At 51.7% G+C, this 15,937-nt stretch overlaps 1 protein-coding gene across 3 annotated transcripts in view; it reads left to right on the top strand.

The window, feature by feature from the left end:
- SLC4A5 (solute carrier family 4 member 5) overlaps window positions 1–15,937 on the top strand; it is a 38,198-nt gene that overhangs the window by 7,164 nt on the left and 15,097 nt on the right. For all 3 annotated transcript variants that reach the window (XM_085080553.1, XM_085080554.1, XM_085080555.1), the window contains 12 exons: window positions 3,089–3,218; window positions 6,597–6,757; window positions 7,669–7,824; window positions 10,380–10,475; window positions 11,112–11,167; window positions 12,983–13,140; window positions 13,214–13,301; window positions 13,472–13,626; window positions 14,363–14,512; window positions 14,917–15,091; window positions 15,401–15,534; window positions 15,640–15,911. In XM_085080553.1, coding sequence (XP_084936679.1) covers window positions 3,089–3,218; window positions 6,597–6,757; window positions 7,669–7,824; window positions 10,380–10,475; window positions 11,112–11,167; window positions 12,983–13,140; window positions 13,214–13,301; window positions 13,472–13,626; window positions 14,363–14,512; window positions 14,917–15,091; window positions 15,401–15,534; window positions 15,640–15,911 — 1,731 coding nt within the window. The remainder of the gene's footprint in view (window positions 1–3,088; window positions 3,219–6,596; window positions 6,758–7,668; window positions 7,825–10,379; window positions 10,476–11,111; window positions 11,168–12,982; window positions 13,141–13,213; window positions 13,302–13,471; window positions 13,627–14,362; window positions 14,513–14,916; window positions 15,092–15,400; window positions 15,535–15,639; window positions 15,912–15,937) is intronic.

The following is a 15,937-nucleotide window of genomic DNA, read 5'->3' as shown; positions in this document are numbered from 1 at the left end:
CTTTAAATGTGGCAGGACAGGGAAAAGAAGCTGAAAAAAGCCCTTTTTGTCCAAAATTTACTTCATTTTTTGGGGTTTTGAGGGTGATGCAGCCTTTAGACCCCAAAAGGAAGCCCTGGGGAGGCTGAGGAAGGAAGGATCTGTTTTTAACCCCCAAGGAGGGGATTTGGGATTGCTGGGAGCTCCAAAATTCCAAATTCCCCTTTTCTCACCCAAAATCCCACCCAGGATAGGTCTTTCCCCCAAAATCCCATTTTTCGGGTGTTCGGCTCACCAAATTTGGGGTTTTTTGTAGGAAATGTCGGGTCTGGCGGGGGTGCTGACCTGACTTTCATCCCTTTTCCGAGAACAACCGCGAGGCTTAGGGAGCCTGAAACCCTCCAGGCACGGAGCCCGGCTCCAAAATTACCGGGAATATTAATTAATAATCACCATAATGGCGCTTTATGGGAATGGCGGGGCGATCTGACCTCAGGGCTTAGAGGGCTTAGGTGGCTAAGCAGGCTCAGCCCAAAGGGACATCCTATTCTTTGGGACCTGGGCGTCGTCCCTTTGGGCGGGAAAAGGGACAGAATTCCCATTTTCCCTCCACTCATCCATGGCAATGCAATTCCCTGCTTTTTTTAGTGTTTCGTTGCCCAATTTTGTCATTCCCAGCTTGGAGAACAGGAGGATTCTGCCCCAGAAAAATCACATTTTCCAGTCTGGGTTAATTCCTGTCGCATTGGGAGATGTAGGATTTTATTCCAAACACACAATTTCCATGGAAAAGGACAATATTCCTATTTTTCCTCCGTTCATCCACAGCAATTTAATCTCCTGTTTTTGAGGTGCTGCGTTTCCCAACTTTGGCATTCCCAGCTTGGAGAACAGAAGGATTCTGCCCTAAAAAATATCCCATTTTCCAAGCTGAGTTCATTCCTGTTGCATTGGGAGATATAGGATTTTATTCCAAACACATAATTTCCGTGGAAAAAGACAATATTCCCAGTTTTACTCCCATTCGTCCATAGCAATTTAATTCCCTGCATTTCTAAGTGTTTCATTGCCCAGATTTCTTCTTTCCAGGCTGGAGAACAGGAGGATTCTGCCCAAAAAAAATCACATTTTGCAGGCTGGATTCATCCCTGCTGCATTGGGAGATGTAGGATTTTATTCCAAACACGCCGTTTCCATGGAAACGGACAATATTCCAATTTTTCCTCCACTCATCCACAGCAATTTAATTCCCTGCTTTTTGAGGTGCTGCATTGCCCAACTTTGTCATTCCCAGCTTGGAGAACAGGATTCTGCCTCAAAAATCCCATTTTCCAGGCTGGGTTCATTCCTGCTGCCTTGGAATTATATTCCAAACTCTCCATTTCCATGGATTTCAGGTCGATTTTCACCTCTTCCCCCGAGCAGCCGGGGTTCATCCCCATCCCTGCCTCATCCAGGGCTCAGATTTGTCCCCAAATCCACAAAAACCAGGAAGTTTAACCCAAAAATCCCCCCAGGATGGCAAGGGTTAAAAACAAATCCAAATTTTTTTTTTTTTCTGGAGAGGTTGGTCACCCTCCCGTGGGCACCGGGAATGCTCTGGGGATGGAAAAGCCTTTTCCCATCAGGCAGTGAATGCAGGGTGACACATTACCTTTCCCATTCCCGGATCATTCTGCAGGGAGCAGGAGGCCCAAAGTGCTCCTTCCCGGCAAAAAGATGGAATTTTTTCCAGCAGGAATGATGGATTTGTGTGATTCCCCTTGAATGATCCCCCTTCCCATCGGGAATGCAGTGGGAAAACTGGGAAATCCCAAAGTTTGGTTGTGATGGAGCCTGGGAAAAACGGGATCCATGGAAGGGAAAGAAGGACAATATTCCTGATTTTCCTTCCACTCATCCATGGCGATTTAGTTGTGGGATACTCCTGGAAACAGGGAGCTCCTGGGAAGAGGAATTCAATGGTTTTGTGTTCCTCACTTCTGGAACCTTTACCCCACTCCTGGCTCCTCCTTTCCCAGCATCCCAAATCTCTTCCCACAGGGAATTCAGGACAGAATCACTGGGAATTCTGACACTCCTCACCCTAAACATTTCCCTCTAATTTCCCTCCATTTTCCTCCTTTTTTTATGATCCCAAACCACCCTACAGCTCCCTCCTTCACCCCTCAGGGCCTTTCCTGATGGGAATGGGGCAGGATCCTCTCTTTCCTGATGGGAATGGAGCAGGATTCTTTCCTTCCCAATGGAAATGGAGGAGCATTCTCTCTTTATGGGAATGGGGCATGATTCTCTCCTTCCTGGTGGAGATTGTCTCCTTCCCAATGGGAATGGGAATGGGGCAGGATTCTCTCCTTTCTCATGGAAATGGGGCAGGATTCCTGGTGGTAACGGATCAGGATTCTCTCTTTCTTAATGGGAATGGATCAGGATTCCCAATAGGAATGGAGCAGGATTCTCAGTGGGAATGGGGCAGGATTCTCACCTTCCCAATAGAAACGGAGCAGGATTGTTTCTTTCCCAATGGGAATGGATCAGGATTCTCTCTTTCCCGATGGAGATTCTCTCCTTCCCAATGGGAATGAGGCAGGATTCCAAATGAGAATGGAGCAGGATTCTCTTTCCTGATGGGAATGGATCAGGATTCTCTCTTTATGGGAATGGGGCAGAATTCCTTATGGGAATGGATCAGGATTCTTTCCTTCTTGATGGGAATGGGAATGGGAACAGATCAGGATTCTCTCCTTCCAAATGGAGATTCTCTCTTTCCTGATGGGAGTGGAGCAGGATTCTCTTTCCCAATGGGAATGGATCAGAATTCCCAATAGGAATGGGGCAGGATTCTCTCCTTCCCGATAGAAATGGAGCAGGATTGTTTCTTTCCCAATGGGAATGGATGGGGATTCCGAGTGGAAATGGATGAGGAGTCTCTCTTTATGGGAATGGATCAGGATTCTCTCTTTCCAGATGGGAATGGAGAAGGATTCCCAATGGGAATGGATCAGGATTCTCTCCTTCCCAATGGGAATGGATCAGGATTGTTTCTTTCCCCATGGGAATGGATGAGGATTCTCTCTTCCCGATGGACTCCAAATCCCTTTCCCCGCAGTGTCCCCGGCTGCCGAGCGGCTGCGCTACATCCTGGGCGAGGACGATGAGCCTCCCAACCCCACGCTGTTCACCGAGATGGACACTCTGCAGCACGATGGCGACGAGATGGAGTGGAAGGAGTCGGCCAGGTGAGGGGATTTGGGAATGATCCAGGGGAAAATAAAATAGCCCTAAATATTCCCAGTGGGAAAGGGAAATCGGGGAATGAGCATAATTTTTAGTGTTAAAGAAGGACATTCCCAAATCAGGGAAGTGGAGGAGAAATGAGATTTTGGGGGATTTTGTGGAAATGGGATATCAGGGAATGAGCGTCGTTTTTAATGGTGAAAGAAGGACAATCCCAAATCAGGGAAATGTGGGAGAAATGGAATTCTGGGTGGTTTGTGGAAACGGAGTATCAAGCAATAAGTGTTGTTTTTAATTATGCTAAAAAAGCCATTCCCAAATCAAGGAAATGCAGGGAAAAATGGGATTTTGGGATGGTTTGTGGGAATGGAATATCAGGGAATGAGCGTTGCTTTTAATGGTGTTAAAAAAGGACATTCCTGAACCAGGCAAATGCAGGGAAAATGGCATTTTGGGGGATTTTGTGGAAATGGAATAGCAGGGAGCGAACATCGTTTTTAATGTTAAAAGAGGACATTCCCGAATCAGGGAAATGTTGGGAAAAAGGGATTTTGGGGGGTTTTGAACTTCAGCTTCAGCCTGAGGGGGAGCAGGAAGATTTCCCAGCTCATCCCGAGTCTCCTCAGCTTGGATCCATCCCAGATCTGGAGCTTTCCCCCTCCCAGCCAGCTGAGCCCTTGGGAAGGGCTGGGAGAGTGAAAAAATGGGATAAACTCTGGGAAACAGGAGAATTCCAGCTGGGAAATGGGAACAGGGGATATGAAGAACATTTTCCCAGGTTGATTTTTTCTCTCCACACTTTTTCTGGCCAGGCCAAGAGCTAAACCTTTCCCACCCCTGATCCATAAAAAGTAATTCCACAATTCCCACCTGCTCCATCTTTAATGAAATCATTAAAGGAGCTGCAAGAGGAATTTGCTTTATGGGATCTCATCCATGGGAAAAGTCCCAAATCCAACTGGGATTTTCCCTTACCAACCTCAACCATGTCAGGGCCAGCAGGGTTGGGTTTTTGGGGGGGTCAGGGGTATCCCAAAGGTATCCCAAGCCTTTCCTGTGGGATTTCCCAGTTTGGGTGAGGAATTTCAACCCCAGGGATTGGGATGGATTGGGATCAGACCCTATGGATGCCAATCCCCTCCCTCGGGTTGGTTTTTTGCATCACCCGAAATTCGGGAAGCTCTTCAGCATCCCCCTGGTTCCAATCCCTGCTCCGACTCTGCCGTGTCTGGATGCTGCTGGTGAAATCCTGAATTCCCATAAATCCCTGCTTACTTCTGCCTTCCCACTCCCTGAAAAGCTTGGAAGTCAAAAAATCCACATTATCTTTGGGATTTCCATCAAGGAGAGCTGGAGATGGAGATTCCCAAATTCCTCCTGGGACCGTGGAGATTTCCCGATTTCCACGAGGAATGGCTGAGCCTCTATTCTCAGGGGAGCAGCAGCTGGGAATAGATCCACCTGTGCCAAAATCCACAAGAAATGGGGAAAAAATGGGAATCAGCATACTGGGAGGTGGGAATTTGCCACAGCCTGGGTGGAAGGATCCCGAAAAACTGATCTGGAAGCTCCAGCCCCAGCTGCCGCCCCAGACGCTCCTGAATAACCCAATTTCACCAGGAAAATGGGGCAGAGAGGGAAGGAAAATCACCCTAATCGGCTTTGGGAGAGCAGCGGAGCTTGGCTGGAGCCATGGCGGGAAACTTGAATTGCCTCAAGGAAAGGGAAGGGCTGGAGAAAGGGGAAGGGGAAGGGCTGGAAAAAATTCTCCAAGGAAATCCAGGAGGGGAGCTGCAGGATGTGCACCAGGGCCGTGTGGCGTGTTTGGGGTCTGGCAGAGCATTCCTGGCAGTCCCAGAAAATATTTTGGGAGATTTTTAGGAAGAACACCTGAACATTTCCTCTTTGCAGCAGCTGATCCCATCCCGGCCTTTCCCCATCCTTCCCCCTCAGCATTCCCGAGCCATCAGCTGTTCCCAAAACCCTTCTGCTCCCCTGCCCTTTCCCTCTGGGGCAGCAGGAGCTCAAATCCCAGCGGTGCAGCTCAGATGGGGAAGGCTGGGCTCCGGGAAGGATAATCCATGGAGCCTGTCAAGGAAAAGCAGATTTTTCCCCCAAAACTGACATCCTGCCCAGAGTTCCTTCCAGGAGTTCCCAGGGAGCTGGGAGGAATCATCCACCTCATTCCCAAAGTTTCTCTGGGGTCTTTGTTGTAGAGTCAAGGGAGGGAAAGGCTGAATTCTGAGGGTTTGCAGGTCCTCCCATCTCCCACTGTGGGGATGGAGTGCCCAGGCTGGGATCTGAGCATTCCCAAGGAACTGGGGCCCTGGGAATGCTCTGGGATCTGCTTTCCCACAGGCTGATCTGAGCAGGAGCAGATCCAGGCTCAGGCCAGGTCACCTCTGTGGGGAGAAATCCCAAACCTCGCCGGGGAGATTTGAGGAGGGGAAATCCATGGGGTTGAGTTCCCTGGTGGGATGGGGAGGTTTTCCTCCACTCCACAGTTCCCAGATTTTGTAGGATTTGAGGAGGAGAAGTCCACAGGGTTGGGTTCCCTGGTGGGATGGGGAGGTTTTCCTCCACTCCTCAACTCCCAAACCTTGCAGGAGTGATTTGAGGAGCAGGAAATCCATGAGGTTGAGTTCCCTAGTGGAACCAGGGTTTTCTCTCCACTCCACAATTCCCAAACCTCATAGTAGCAATTTGAGGAGGGGAAATCCACAGGTTCAGTTCCCTGGTGAGACTGGGAGGTTTTCCTCCACTCCACAATTCCCAAACCTCGCAGGAGAGATTTGAGGAGTGGGAAATTTGTGGGGTTGGGTTTCCTGGTGGGACTAGGAGGTTTTCCTCCACAATTCCCAAATCTCATAGGATTTGAGGAGGGGGAAATCTGTGGGGTTGGATTGCCTGGTGGGGTTGGGAAGTTTTCCTCCACTCCACAGCTCCCAAATCTTGTAGGAGAGATTTGAGGAGGGGAAAATTTGTGGGGTTGGGTTCGCTGGTGGGATTGGGAAGTTCTCCTCCAGCCCACAGCTCCCAAATCTCATAGGGGCAATTTGAGGAGGGGAAATCCATGGGGTTGAGTTTCCTGGTGGGACTGGGAGGTTTTCTTCCACTCCACAGCTCCCAAATCTCGTAGGATTTGAGGAGGGGGAGATCCATGGAGTTGGAATCCCTGGTGAGACTGGCAGATTTTCCTCCCCTCCACAGTCATGGAAGCAGCACTTTGAGGAATGACGTCACCGGATTCTCCCTTCCCACTCCAGATAACGAGCAAAAACTTCACAGGATTAATTAATCCAGGCTTTCCAGGGAGGAAAACTTCCCAGAAAAAGCCATTCCCTTTTCCTCACACCTGCTCTGTCCCGCTCTCCTTCCAGGTGGATCAAGTTCGAGGAGAAGGTGGAGGAAGGTGGCGAGAGGTGGAGCAAACCCCACGTGTCCACGCTGTCCCTGCACAGCCTCTTCGAGCTGCGGACATGTCTGCAGACAGGAACGGTGCTCCTGGACCTGGACGGATACTCCTTGCCCCAAATCATCGGTAGAAGCTGCTGGAGGCTTTTCCCTGTGTGCTGAAATGCTGGGAATGGATTGAAACTAATTTATTTGCTCCATAAACCATATTTGTCCAGGAATGAGCAAAGGCAGGAGCTGGGAGCCATCAGTTGCTTCCAGAAATTGTTGTGTTGGGATTTTGGGGGTTCTGGGATCACTGCTCAAGGAGCAGATTTTGGGGGGTTCTAGGGGTCACCAATTCGTCACCATGGCTTGGTGTTTGCAGACGATGTCATCGAGAAGCAGATCGAGGATAGGAGGTTTTGGGATTTTTGGGGTCACTGCTCAAGCAGAGGATTTTGGGGGGGAGAGTTTGGGGGGATCACCCATTGGTCACTGTGGCTAGGTGTTGTAGACGATGTCATCAAGAAGCAGATCAAGGATGGGAGATTTTGGGGGTTGTGGGGGTCACCGATTGGTCACCATCACTGGTGACATGTTTCAGATGATGTCATCGAGAAGCAGATGGAGGACAGCAGATTTTGGGGGTTCTAGGGATCACTCATTGGTCACCATCCCTGGCTGTTGCAGATGATGTCATTGAGAAGCAGATCTGAGGCAGGAGATTTTGGGGGTTGTGGGGGTCACCCATTGGTCACCATCATTGGGTGTTCCAGATGATGTCATTGAGAAGCAGATCGAAGACAGGCTGATCAAGGAGCAGATTTTGGGGTTGTGGGGGTCATCCATTGGTCACTATCACTGGTGACGTGTTTCAGACGATGTCATGGAGAAGCAGATCAAGGATGGAAGATTTTGGGGGGTTGTGTGAGTCACCAATTGGTCACCATCACTGGTGACATGTTTCAGACAATGTCATCAAGAAGCAGATGGAGGACAGCAGATTTTGGGGTGTTCTGGGGGTCACCAATTGGTCACCATCCCTGACTCTTGCAGACGATGTCATCGAGAAGCAGATTGAGGACGGGCTGCTGAAGCCGGAGCTGCGCGAGAAGCTCAGCTATGTCCTGCTGCGCAAACATCGCCACCAGACCAAGAAGCCGATCCATCGCTCCCTGGCCGACATCGGCAAATCCGTGTCCTCCAACACCGGTGAGCCCTCGGCATCCAGCCTGAGCCTGGTGGTGCTGTTGGGTGCTGGGAGGGACATCGGGAGAAGGGAAGGAGGAACCTGAGGGTTTGGGACAGACAAGTATGGATTGCCTTGGGAAAGACCCCGGAAGTTCTGGCTCTGGTGGATTTAGGGTGAGAGGCCACCGGGAGCTGGAAGCTGAGGAGGTGTTTGGGACAGGGATAGTGTTGTGTGACAGGGACAATGCTGTGTGAGGGGATGTGGCTGTGGGAGGGACAACATCGTTGTGTGGTGACATCATGGTGTGAGGAACATAGCCATTGAGTGAAGGACAAGGTCATTGTGTGATGACAATGTCACTGTGCGGTGACATCTTTGTAGGAGGGAGAATGTCATTGTGCGATGACATCATCTTGTGATGACATCACCATGTGAGGACAATGACACTGTGTGAGGACATAATTATATAATGACATCATTGTGCGGTGACATCACCATATGACGACAACATTGTGTGGTGACAAAGTCATTGTGTGATGACATCACAATGGGGATAATGGCACAGTGTGATGACATCACTGTGGTGACAATGGCACTGTGTGATGCCATTGTTACATGACAGCAACATCACTGTATGATGACATCACCATGTGAGGACGACAGCATTGTATGAGGACAAGGTCTCTGTTGATGACATCACAATGGGGACAATGTCACTGTGTGATGACAAAACAGTGGGAAAAATGACCCTGTGTGATGACAGTGTCACTGTGTGATGACATCACTGTGTCACAACATCACTGTGGTGACAATGGTGCTGTGTGATGACATCATGATGATGACATCACTGTGGAAGCAATGTCACAGTGCAATGATGTCACTGTGAGGACAATGGCACTGTGTGCTCACCGTGCCACTGTGCAATGATGTCATCACAAGGACAATGTCGCTGTGCAATGACAACATGGCCGTGTGATGACGTCATGGCAAGGACAATGTCACTGTGCAATGATGTCACCTCAAGGACAATGTCACCATGCAATGACGTCACCATGCGATGACATCACGGCGAGGACAATGGCGCAGTGTGGGGACTGTGTCTTGGCTCGGGCGTTTCCTGGCGCGGCCGCCACAGACAAATCCGTCTGCTCCCGGCTGATCCCGCCTTTCCCGGCCCTTACAAAAGGGGATTTGGTTGTTTTCCCGCCCGATTATTCCCTCGGGTTTACCGCGAGGTCACTCGGTGGAGACCGGGATTTGAACGGCGGCTCCCTGGAGAGACCATCCAGGAGAAATATTCCCACCCTGAGCCAGGACTGGCCCAGAATCCATCATAACCACCTTGGGAATGTTGGGTTTAGTCCCTTGCTGGAATCGCTCTGAATTCCCAAAGATGAACATTCCAAAGAGGAATTTGTGGTCGCTTCTTGTGCCGACGGCAGCTCAGTGGGGGATATTGGGATAAATCCCACCAGAACGGGAATCCAGGGGGGATTTCCTTATTGGTTTGGTCAGTTTAATGATGATAAAAAAACAGGGAGAGATGTCATGGTTGCAGCCGCGGCCTCAGAGGGGTGTGGAACAGCTCGAGGGAAAGGGTCCAGATGATTTTCCAAAAGGAATTTTGGGAATCGAGGAGGTTTTCTGAGGAAATGTTGGGCTTAAGATAGGAAATCCAGGAGGGGAAAGGAAGTGCTTATAGCAAATTAATTCAGCTTCAATATCTGAGATGAAAAATGGCACTTGTCGTCCATTTAGGGAGGAGAAATGTGAAACTCGATGGAAGCTAATGGGAATATTTTGGAGTGTAGAGTTCATGGCAAATCCCAGCTGTCGGGTTTTTTTGAGGATTATCAGATTAAAACCCCAAATCAAGTGTTGGGTCTTCCCAAGTGACAGAAATGTCACTGCTGGAGCCATGGACAGCCGCAAAGGGATGCTGGTGGCTCCTGGTGGAACAGGAAGATTTGGGGTTGGGCATTTTCTTCAAAATCCCCTTACTGCCAACAGGAAAATTCCAGCAGGTAGGATGAGAGCATGGGAGGGAAAAGTGAATTCCTGGTGTCTTCTGTGGCGGGCAGATGATATTTGTGATATCAGTGTTTGCCATGGGATCATTCCCTGACATTCCCATGGGATCATTCCCTGACATTCCCATGGGATCATTCCCTGCCATTCCATATGGGGTCCTCTCCCTGACATTCCATATGGGATTGTTCCCTGACATTCCCTACAGATCATTCCCTGCCATTCCATATGGGATCATTCCCTGACATTCCCTACAGGATCCTATCCCTGACATTCCCATGGATCCTGCCCTGACATTCCCGTGGATCCTGCCCTGACATTCCCTATGGATCCTCTCCCTGACATTCCCTATGGGATCATTCCCTGACATTCCCTATGGGATCATTCCCTGACATTCCCGTGGATCCTGCCCTGACATTCCCTATGGATCCTCTCCCTGACATTCCCATGGGATCATCCCTGACATTGCCATGGGATCCTGCCCCGACATTCCCATGGATCCCACCATGGATCCCTCTCCCTCACGCCCCTCTCCGGTCTCTCCCAGCCCGCAGCCCTGTCCGAGGTCCGGCCGCCGGCGCTGCTTTCCACCGCTCCACCGAGGACCTGCGGATGCGGCAGAGCGCCAGCTACGGCCGCCTGCGTGAGTGGGGAGTGCAAACCGCCCAGAATATCCATGGAAAACCAAATTCCCAGTCCCAGGGGCAGAGCGGGAGGTTGGGATGACGAGGGGTCCCATCAAGGTCACTGTCCCAAAAGTGCAGCATGGAATTAGGGATGAGAACAGTGCTGGTGTGGCTCAAAATTATATGGGTGGAGGAAAAAAATTCCTTAAGATCTTTTGGGAGGGAAGGAAAGGGGCTTGGAAGAGCATTAGGATTTAGGAATCCTAAAAGGTTGCTTGGCTGGGAGAGCTGCAGGTGGGAAATCCCAGCCGAGCTTGGGAGCTGGGTGTGTGGAGCTGAGATGGGAAATGTTCCTATTTATGGAGTTATGGGGTCATTAGGGTTGGAAAAGCCCTTGAAGGTCATGGAACACCAGCACTGCCACCACCCCATGTCCCCAAGTGCCACATCCAGACCTCCACCACTGCCCTGTGCCAGCCTTTCCACCCTTCCAGTGAAGATTTTTTCCCTAATTCCCAGGGTTTTGTGTTGCTCCTGCTGCTTTGCGAGTCCAAATGCCATAAACAATATTTTATTTCTCTACACAAAGTCACCCCCTGGGTTTTCTCCTGGCACAATGTAGGATTTTCCCTCACATTCCCTCCCTTCCCCAGGTCATGCCCAGAGCCGGAGCATGAATGACATCTCGGACACGCCGAGCACCGACCAGGTACCCAAAATCCTAAAATCCCACTGGGAGGAGCATCCTAGCACGATCCCTGCTGGGCTCCGGGGCTGTTCATGTCCATGTGAGCTCTGCTCGCTCGATATCCGCACTAATTCCTAATTAGAGGAGTTAATGCTGGTATTGATCCCTGCGGATCCGCGGGGAAGCTGTCCCAGAAGTGACACCTGGAATAAGGGATGAGCCAGGAGCCTGGGGCAGCTCAGATTCCTTGGGATGGGGAAAAAAATCCCTTCAGATCTTCAGGGAGGACAGGAAAGGTGCTTGGAAGCACAGGAATCCTAAAGGATTGGCTGAGGGAGGGCAGAAAATCCCATCCAGGCAGGGTTTGCACACTGGGATTCAGCTCTGGAGACGAGAGGCTGGAATTTGGGGTGCCTCCGTTTTTCCCTCCGTTTTTCCCAGGGATTTCTCCATGCCAAGCTCAGCTGGGAGGCTATGGAGGTCATTTCCCTCTGGGATTGCTTTTAGGAGGGAGCTGGGAATCCTGGCAGTTCCTGGGCAGATCCCAGCTCGGGGATGGGATGGATCAGGGGGGTTTTGTCCCCTTCTTTTGCTGGATGTCCCATTCCCATCCCAGGCTCGTTATCTGGGAATTCTCAATTCATTACAAGAGCTTTGCTTTGTTTCTCTTTGTGATTTCACCATAAACCAAAGGGAAAATCACAAACCTTGTGGGATTTTAGGGAATGGGGTGGGATAACAGCTTACTTTCCCCGTGGGATGTCCTTGCTGGGTTTACCTGGGAGGATGCAGTTTAGGGCAAATCCAAATAAAATCAATAGCATTTTATTTCTCTGGATTTCATGGCTGGAAATCCACGTATTTCTGGGAGCCGCAGGACAGGGACACCATGAAGGTTTCCAGGGCACCTCCCAGGAGCAGCTCCACCCCTGTGCCCACTCAGGAACCCCAAATATCCCCTCCACCAATGGGGTTCGGAGGGTTAATCCCAAAATATGCAAAGCATTTAGGTTTAATCGCCCTATTAGGCTCACTACAAAGGGACTTTTTAAGTGTTACACGAAGCTTAGTGGTCACTGGTAACTCCTGCTCTTATTCCGAGCTGCACTGGAGGAGTTGCTTTATTATTATGATTTTTTTTTTTTTCCATTTGGATTTAAAAGATTAGGAAGGGGAGAGGCAGCTGCCCGGCTCACATGCCTCCCCTCATGCTGCCATATAGATTAGAATAACTCCCTGCCTGGGTTGGTATTGAACCCTTTTAGGCTCGTAATGAAAGAGCTGCAGGGGAGAAGGGATGTGGGGAACAAATCCATGGATGAGGTTTTCCTACTCCTGTTGTTTGTTCCAGCTAACAGGTTGGGGCTGGGGAGGAACGAGGCACAAAACTCCCCTGTGGGAGGACAGAAAATCAGGGGTTTTGTGTCCTGCAGGGGCTTGGGGGAGCCTGGGGCTGCAAATGAACTCCAAAAATGTTCCTGTTGAGCTCCAGCATCACTGGTGCTTGGCTCAGGTTTTCCACAGGGAGATTTCAAGGAGTTTTAGGAGAACCTTTCACAAACAGCCCCATTGCTGTGGGGCTGCAGAGCCCTGGGTGTGCAGTTTAGGGTCAGGCTTGGGCTTAGCCACGTTTCTGAAGAAATTCAGCTTTGTGAATTTTCCCTGCATTATCCCTGCCTGTGGCTCCTGAATCCCCACCGCTGGCAGCCCTGGCAGAACCAGAGGTGGAATTTTCGAGCCTAAGGCATCAACTTTTGTGGTTGGGACGTGGAAAAAACGGGGGAAAAGCCGAATTTTGGCAACCTCTCCCTTCCCTGCCCTGGTCTTTCCCAACAGCTGAAGAACAAGTTCATCAAGAAGATCCCCAAGGACGCCGAGGCCTCCAACGTGCTGGTGGGGGAGGTGGAGTTCCTGGAGAAGCCCTTCGTGGCTTTCGTGCGGCTGCTGCAGGCCACCATGCTGGGCGGGGTGACCGAGGTGCCTGTCCCCACCAGGTGAGCGCTGTACCCTCGGGGTTCAGGGGACATTGATGGTCTGAGGTCACCAACACGGCCTTTCCCTCCCCAGATTCCTCTTCATCCTCCTCGGCCCGGCGGGAAAAGCCAAGTCCTACAACGAGATCGGCAGGGCCATTGCCACGCTCATGGTGGACGATGTGAGTAGAGGCCACTCCGGCCCCTGTTGGGGACACCCCAGCTTGGAACCAAGGAAAAATAGCAATTTTCACCTTATCACCCCAAAAATGGGTGATAAACCATTAAATCCCCAGAAGGACATGGGACACGGAGGGTGACCAGGGTGACCCTCTGCTGTCTCCATGCCCAGCTCTTCAGCGACGTCGCCTACAAAGCCCGGGACAGGGAGGACCTGATCGCCGGCATCGATGAGTTCCTGGACGAGGTCATCGTCCTCCCGCCCGGCGAGTGGGACCCCAACATCCGCATCGAGCCTCCCAAAAAAGTGCCCTCGGCTGAGAAGAGGTGGGTGGGGAACGTGGGGCCAGATCCCAAAATTGTGTTCTGTTTTTGGGGACTGGAGCCTTGCTTGGCTTCATCCCTGGAAATGACCTCTCTGCATGTTCTGAAATGCTGGATTTTCAGCAGGTTTTGTTCCCAGATCAGTTGAGAGCTGTTCCTGATCTGCAGGAACAAATTCTAGCGGGAGCTGGCCCTCCCCATAGAATTGGCCTGGATGATCCTTTAGGTCCCTTCCAACCAAAACCATCCCACAATTCCATGGACTGAGTTGATCCTTAGGTCCCTTCTGACCAGGATTCCATGTATTGAACTCCTTGAACTGAGCACAGCCAGCTCTGGATCTCTCCAAATTCACCCCAAAACCCATGCTCAGGGCAGGCACAGAGCTGCACTCACCCCAGAGTTGGGTGGTGTCAATCGGGTGGTGCCAGTGTCAATCCAAGGGCAGAAGGTTCAGTGGTGCTGATCTGGTGGTGCCAGTGGTGCCAGCGCTGACCCGAGGCCAGAGGGTTCGGGGTGCTGACCCAAGGTCAGAGGGTTTGGTGGTGCTGACCTGAGGCCCGAGGGTTTGGTGGTTGGGCTGTTCGGTGGTGCTGACCCGAGGTCAGAGGGTTTGGTAGTGCTGACCCAAGGCTGGAGGGTTCAGTGATGCTGACCCGAGGCCGGAGGGTTCGGTGGTGCTGACCCAAGGCTGGAGGGTTCGATGGTGCTGACCCGAGGCCCATGCTGGTGTCCACAGGAAGTCGGTGTTCTCACTGAATGAGGTGGGGCAGATGAACGGCACAGCCGGCGGGGCTGGCGCCGGGGGTGGCGGCGGTGGCGGCGGCAGTGATGATGGGGAGATGCCTGAAGTCCACGAGATCGGGGAAGAGCTGGCCTGGACCGGCAGGTGAGCGAGGAACCGTCCCCAAAACACTCCGGAGGGGCTGGTGTCTATCAGCATCTCCTTGGGTTCATCTAGGGGGGGTCCTCGGGCACAGAGGGGTGAAATCCTTGTGGGAACAGGATTCTGTGCAGCACCAGATCTATTTATGTATAAAAATATATTAAAAAATTATATATATGTATCAATATTAATATATCTCCCAACTGGCCAGAGAAGTTGTGGCTGCCCCCGGACTGCTTGGAAGTGTCCAAGGCCAGGCTGGAGCACCCTGGGACAGTGGGAGGTGTTTCTTCCCATGGCAGGGGTGGAATGGGATGGGATTTGAGGTCCTTCCCAACCCAAACCATTCCGGGATCCCACAGTTCTATTCTGGTGGGAGTCACCATCTTGTCGGTGGTGTCTGGCAGGTTTTGCGGTGGCCTCTATCTGGACATCAAGAGGAAGCTGCCCTGGTTCCCCAGTGACTTCTACGAAGGTTTCCATATCCAGTCCATCTCCGCCATCCTCTTCATCTACCTGGGCTGCATCACCAACGCCATCACCTTCGGGGGTCTGCTGGGGGATGCCACCGACAACTACCAGGTCCAGCCCAGGGTGTCACTGTGGGGACAGCAGGGATGGGATGGGATGGGATGGGATGGGATGGGTTGGGATGGGTTTTGCCCTACTTGTGCCATGCCAAGTTTTAGGGATGGAAAGTCCCTGCCAGCCCTGGAGTCCCTGCAGGATGGGACAACCCTTCCATGGCAATGCCAGGAGTAAGGGGACACAATCCCAACCATCCCACAAGGATCCAGGCCAAGCTCCTTCATTGCCGTGTGCATCTGGGGGATCCATGGGGACATGGCATGGCCCAGCCCCCTGGTAACACCACCTCTGCTCTGTCCCCAGGGAGTCATGGAGAGCTTCCTTGGCACGGCCATGGCCGGCTCCATGTTCTGCCTCTTCGCTGGGCAGCCCCTCATCATCCTCAGCAGCACCGGCCCCATCCTCATCTTCGAGAAGCTGCTCTTTGACTTCAGCAAGTGAGTGCCGGGCTATGCCGGGGGGCACCGGGGGCACCCCGTGTGGGGCCTGAGCAGCCCCCCAGCCCCTGACCACTCTCATGAGGCTGTTATCCCCTCTTGCAGAGGCAACGGGATCGACTACATGGAGTTCCGGCTGTGGATCGGGCTGCACTCGGCCCTGCAGTGCCTTATCCTGGTGGCCACCGACGCCAGCTTCATTATAAAGTACATCACGCGCTTCACCGAGGAGGGCTTCTCCACCCTCATCAGCTTCATCTTCATCTATGACGCCATCAAGAAGATGATTGGGGCCTTCAAGTACTACCCCATCAACTCCGACTTCAAGCCCGACTACGTGACCATGTACAAGTGCGAGTGCGTGGCACCTGACCCAGGTGAGTTCATCCCGCGGCCGCCGCGC

The sequence above is a fragment of the Lichenostomus cassidix genome, chromosome 22 (assembly GCF_008360975.1).
Source record: "Lichenostomus cassidix isolate B80296 chromosome 22, HeHo_3.0, whole genome shotgun sequence".
Lineage (NCBI taxonomy): Eukaryota > Metazoa > Chordata > Aves > Passeriformes > Meliphagidae > Lichenostomus > Lichenostomus cassidix.
Note: the sequence above shows the minus strand (reverse complement) of the source record. Positions and strands in the feature narration are given on the sequence as shown.